The sequence below is a fragment of the Orycteropus afer genome, unplaced genomic scaffold (assembly GCF_000298275.1).
Source record: "Orycteropus afer afer isolate SDZICR_OR568_19922 unplaced genomic scaffold, OryAfe1.0 scaffold00244, whole genome shotgun sequence".
NCBI classification, from domain to species: domain Eukaryota; kingdom Metazoa; phylum Chordata; class Mammalia; order Tubulidentata; family Orycteropodidae; genus Orycteropus; species Orycteropus afer.
The window spans coordinates 4,684,252-4,689,606 of record NW_006921831.1 but is presented as its reverse complement, the minus strand read 5'-3'; the positions used below and the strand labels follow the sequence as shown (position 1 = coordinate 4,689,606).

The 5,355-nt window shown below is 64.0% G+C and overlaps 1 protein-coding gene across 1 annotated transcript; it reads left to right on the top strand.

Moving 5' to 3' along the window:
• The first annotated feature begins 426 nt into the window (after positions 1-426).
• Positions 427-1,999, top strand: RASSF7 (Ras association domain family member 7). The gene is made up of 5 exons (XM_007949362.2): positions 427-550; positions 750-1,462; positions 1,603-1,731; positions 1,806-1,887; positions 1,968-1,999. The coding sequence occupies exons 1-5, from the start codon at positions 427-429 to the stop codon at positions 1,997-1,999; spliced, it is 1,080 nt and encodes a 359-aa protein (XP_007947553.2).
• Positions 2,000-5,355: the final 3,356 nt, after the last annotated feature.

Below are 5,355 nucleotides of genomic sequence, written 5' to 3'. Positions count from 1 at the left end.
GTTCCCAAGGCAACGGAGGGAGTCGTTTTTTCCCAGCGGGCGCCCTTGCAAGCCTGGGGCCAGCCGCCCTCGGTGCCGCCCCGCGGGAAGAGCAGGTGACTGGGGGGAGGTGGGAGCAGGAAATCCTGGCTCTGGTTAATGATTTGCCGAGTTCCGGGAATAGAGGAGGGGCTGGAGGAGGCTGATGCTTGGGGAAGCCTCGAAGGGCTTGTCTGAGAGGGATAGCTTAGTTTCCCCTTTGGGGGGCTGGTCCTGATGGCCGCCCACCCCCAGGAATGTGCAGCCTTCGGGTAGGGCCCAAGTGCAGAGGTCTCAGCCCTGAAATGGGGGGAGGCGGGCAGGCAGGAGGAGCAGAAAACTAGCAGCTGTGGTGTGAGGCCAGGGAGGCCTGACCTGTGATCTGTGTCCTTGCCGCAGGACTGGAGGATGCTCTCGGGACTGGCTGCCATGGAGTTGAAAGTGTGGGTGGATGGCATCCAGCGTGTGGTCTGTGGGGTCTCAGAACAGACCACCTGCCAGGAAGTGGTCATTGCACTTGCTCAAGCCATAGGTGAGTCCACGTGGAGGACAGCAGGCCATACAAGCAGAGTCAGGGTAGGGTCTTGAGTCTGATTCTCTCTTTCACAAAGAGGGTGGTCACTGACCACACTTGCCTACCTCGATTCCTTGAGCCTGGTGGATGGAGAGTAGGGGTGGCTGGCTGTAGGACAGACAGTGGGGCACACAGACTGAGCCCCCTCCTCCGTCAGGCCAGACCGGCCGCTTTGTTCTTGTGCAGCGTCTGAGGGAGAAGGAACGGCAGATGCTACCCCAGGAGTGTCCAGTGGGCGCCCAGGCTACCTGTGGCCAGTTGGCCAGTGACGTCCAGTTTATTCTGAGACGGACAGGGCCCACCCTGGCTGGGCGCCCCTCCTCTGACAGCTGCCCACCCCCTGAGCGCTGCCCAGTTCGTGCCAGCCTCCCCCCAAAGCCACGGCCAGTGCTGGGCTGGGAGCCCCGCAAAGTACTGACCTGCAGCCTGGGTCGCCCCGAGCTGGCCCCAGGCCCCACAGCCCCTGATCCCACGGCCGCTGTAGTGCCCATGCCGGGATGCTGCACAGGCCTGCAGGACCTGGAGCGGAGGGTGCAAAGGAACACGATAGAGCTAGGCCAGGAGGCCTTCTGGGAGCAGGAGCTGCGGCGGGAGCAGGCTCGGGAGCGCGAGGCTCAGGCCCGCCTGCAGGCACTGAGTGCAGCCACCTCGGAGCACGCTGCCCGACTACAGGCCCTGGATGCCCAGGCCCGCGCCCTGGAGGCTGACCTGCGGCTGGCCCAAGAGGTCCCTGGGTCCCCTTCGTCCACGGCATCCACAGCTGAGCGGCTGCGCCAGGACCTGGCCACCCAGGAGCGACAGAGCCTGGAGGTGCAGGGCAGCCTGGCCCTGGTGAGCCGGGCCCTGGAGGCCGCTGAGCACACCTTGCAGGTGAGTCTGTGGGCCCTGCCCCTCACAACGTCCTGGTGTGTCCCCACCCCGTTCCAGGACACGAGATGGGTGCGGGGTGGTCTGGGGTCTGACTGGGGAGAGCAGGGTGTGAGGCCATGGCTGTGCGTCCTGTGGCCCAGGCCCAGGCCCAGGAGCTGGAGGAACTGAACCGGGAGCTACGCCAGTGTACCCTGCAGCAGTTCATCCAGCAGGCGGGGGCTGCACTGCCGCCGGCACCCCGCTCTGAGAGGGCCGCCCTTGGCACACAGGTTAGACCCACTCTGGAGGGCTGGGGCTTGGTGGGCTTCCAGCCCAGCTCTAAGCTGACCTGCCTCTCTCACAGGATCTTCTGCCTCCAGTCAGAGAAAGGCCCCTTCTGGGAGCCCCCCCAAGTCCTGTCCTAGTGTCCAGCCTGAGCCCTGAGGGTATGTCTGCACCCCCTGTAGCATCTGCTGGGTGGGGTCCTCCTGTGGCCCCCAGCCAGCTCAGCCATGTCCTCCCACAGTGGCTCCCATGAGGCAAAACTCCTGGAGGTAGCAGCTCCTGGCCCCAGTGGTGTCCACTACTAGCCCAGCCAGCTCCAGGCTCTGGTGACAGAAAGACCAACCCTGCCAGGTGACACAGAGGGCACTCAGCCGCAGCAGAGTCCTTTATCTGTGCAGTGAGAAGGCTCGGACCCAGGGACTGGCTGAGACAGAACGCTGTGGAGGAGGCTCCCCTCAGTCCTTGCCAAGTCCGCCAAGCCCCAGGGAAGCTTGGGGCGTGGCCAGCTCAGGACTCTCCCAACCCCAAGGGCTATGCTCCTTGTTGGGGACAAGGGACCATGGACAGTATGCAACCTGTGGGGTTGTGTGCGAGGTGTCCCTTCACTATGTGTGCAAGTGTGCGTGTGCCACCTCCTCTCCGTGACACTAAGACCTCAATAAACTGCCCAGAGTGGCCCGGTGTGTCCTGAGACTGTGCTGAGCAGGACCTGGGGGATCTGGAACTTGACACCCCCCACTGGGGTCACTGGGGAGTACCCAAGCTGCTTGGCAACTGGCCATGGCTGGGCTTCCTGGGGCATCCGTCAAGGACCACTGGTCAGTGGGGCCCCAGGCTGCTGCCCCACCCACCTGGGCTTCTCAGCCTGGGCTGTATCCTCTGAACCTGATGTTGGGTGTGCGGGGCCTGGCCCTGATTGGCCTCTCCAGCTTGCACCCCACTGCCAGCAGGAACTGAGGGCTGCTCTGGGGTGGCTGCTGGAGTGAGGACACGGCTGCCAGACCTGCCTGTCAGGTTTCCTGAGTCTTTCTGCAGGCCTGGGGCGGGTCCCTGTCATGTCTGCAGGCCCAGTGGCACATCGATGGCTCTTGTGGGTGTGCCGTGGGGGCTGGGGTATACAGGGCTGACCCAGCCTTCTGCCCCAGCTGCTTTTGTGGTGGGCACGCCTGTGGCATGGAAAACAGGACGGGGTGGCAGGTGCAGTGCAGGCCAAGGACAGTGTCCACATCCCAGTTACCGCCTAGCCCTCCAGCCGGCCATCACTCCATGCCTCAGTGCCTCACCTCTAGGGTGGGCAGGATGCACCCTGGTAACAGCTTGGAGGGCTGTGGCAATGGGAGGCAGCCTGAGTGGTGCTAGGTGCAGCATGGGGTATCCTACATCATGGGGGGGTCTTTGTGCTGGTTTTCAAGGGCAGGCATGGGTGCACAGGACTCCACTTTCTGGGGCAGCCCCTGGGCCTGGCTCCTCCCATCCTTTGTGGCAGATGCCTGGGAGGCTGTCATTCCAGGGAGTCAGGGGGGAAGGCCAGAAGGGGACTGAGTAACTAACTAGTGGCAGATACTTCTTGCTTGAGGTGGGGACTGGGAACAGGGAGTGGCCACACAGCCCAGTCTGGGTGGAAGGCTGATGGTGGGGCCAACCAGCCAGAATTCGGACCTCCCCCTGAGAAACCCACAGCTGCCCTCTACAGAGGGCCCCTGGCAGCTCTGGCTGCTGTGCACCCAACAAGCTGTCCTGGAAGGTCCCTGGGGGTGGGGCACAGGCCACATGGAGCACAGGCTGAGCTACCTGATTGGCTGTGCCTGGGAAGGGGGTGGGGGGAGGTCTGGAGGGGAAGGTTGGATGTGCCTCTGGGCACCAGCTCCAAGCCCAGTCCCACGCAGGCCAATGACCCTGCCCTGCCTCTACAGGGCACAGGGAGGGAAGACTCCAGGCTTCTAGTATCTGCGCTTCCCTGGTATGTTCCCTGGACCCCTCCCCACAGGGAGGCCAGCTTGGACCCAGTAGCCCTCACACCGTGACTTTGGAGAAACCCCTGTTAACTTCTGCCAGTCCTGCCCAGGCACCTATTCCAGGCCAGCTGAGTTGTCTCCGCTGAGCAGAGTCCCACCGCAGAGCTAGGGTCCCCAAGCAGCTGCTGCACTCTGAGCAGCCACCAGAGAAGCTGCCGGAGGGCCTCAGAGCACTAAGCAAACTTTTGAGTTGCAGAAAAGTTTACTTTTGAGTTTTAAATTGTACTTTGAAAACATTGGTGGAAGCAGTGCTAATAAGGGGCTGGGAACCCCTGAAATGCACAGTCCACAGCAGGCAGGACCAAGCCTGACCAGCCAGGACCCCTTCTCAGGCCAGGGGTGGGGAGGTGGGGCGGAAGGCGCTGAGGGTAGGCGTGTGCCTGGTGTGAGCAAGGGGCAGACAGGCACTGTTCTTTTTGCTCCAGACTGGAGGGCTCTACAGGGGCCAGGCTGGCATCCCATGGCCTCAGGTTCCTGTTCATCCCCCAGCACAGAGGTGTTCTCTAGAGCTGGCTGAGAACTGGGGTTCGCTGTGGGGCACCCCATAGTGAATCACTTCTCAGCAAGCAATACCCCTGGCTTTCTCTAGAAGCTGCTCCAGCCGCTGCCTCCCCTGGTCCCTGCCAAGCCTGCATCCCATTAGGACAGAGTCCTTCCGAAAGCGAGTTCCAGGCCCCATTCAGCATCCACACGCACTGGCCTGCAAGGGGAAGATTCTGCCTCCAGGCGTCCCCAGACACCTGCTGGCAGCCGGCTGATCTCGCAGGAGGGCCTAGAGACCCCCAGGGGCAGGCAGCATAGGCAGGCCATCAGTGGCCCAGCAGGTCCCATCCCTGCAGAACTTCCTCAGTGACTTCCATGAAAGGATGCAGATGCCCAGAAGAGCCGAATCGAATTTAAACTTTTCCCGTAGAAAGCCCCAAGGTGGCTCTCGGGAGGCTGCTTCTGGAGGCTCTGGTCTGGCTTGTGGAGGCCCTGACCTCATCACCCAGGCCTGCTGAGGGCTGCCCTCGGCGTGGTGACCTCGGGGAAGGCCATCCCAGAATCTCTGCACAGGCCCGAGAAGCACAAGGAGAAGAAAGTTCTTCCCAAGGGGATGCCTGGCCCAACCTGCGATGCGCCCGCAGCCCGCGGGGAAGCCCCGGTGTCCCCCTTCCCAATCCACGGCCCTCCACCCCACCCTGTTTTAAAGCGAGCGCAGGCAGAGCCTGTCCATCGGGGAGTCCCCTCGCCCCAGTGGCCCGCTGCCCTCACGTCCCCTGGCCTCGGCTCGCGCCCTCCGCCCCCGTGTGGCGGCCCGCCCGCATGCCCGGGTCACAGAGGGGCCAGGGCGGTCGCGCAGCCCAGGGACAGATCAGCCGCTGTCACACGCACAGTGGGTCCGGAGCAGCGCAGTGTGCGGTGGGCAGGGGCTGCCCTGCACCCGGAGGGCCGGCCGGGCGGGCGGAGGGGCTGCCCCCACCCTCCCTGGATCCCAAATCGCGTCCGAGCCACGCCGCCCCTTCCCGGCTCGACTCCCCAGTGCCCCCGCGAAGGGCGGCCTCGGGGGTGCGCCCCTGCCCGCCGGCCTGGGACCCCTCTGCGCGTCACCTGCGACCCCGGCGCGGGGCCATC

Bases quoted from the DNA above. Each gene is read 5' to 3' on its own strand.
- RASSF7 (XM_007949362.2), top strand. From the start codon at position 427: ATGCTCTCGGGACTGGCTGCCATGGAGTTGAAAGTGTGGGTGGATGGC. The intron at 1,463-1,602 runs GTGAGTCTGTGG...CCTGTGGCCCAG, and splicing joins CCGCTGAGCACACCTTGCAG to GCCCAGGCCCAGGAGCTGGA. The intron at 1,888-1,967 runs GTATGTCTGCAC...GTCCTCCCACAG, and splicing joins GTCCAGCCTGAGCCCTGAGG to TGGCTCCCATGAGGCAAAAC.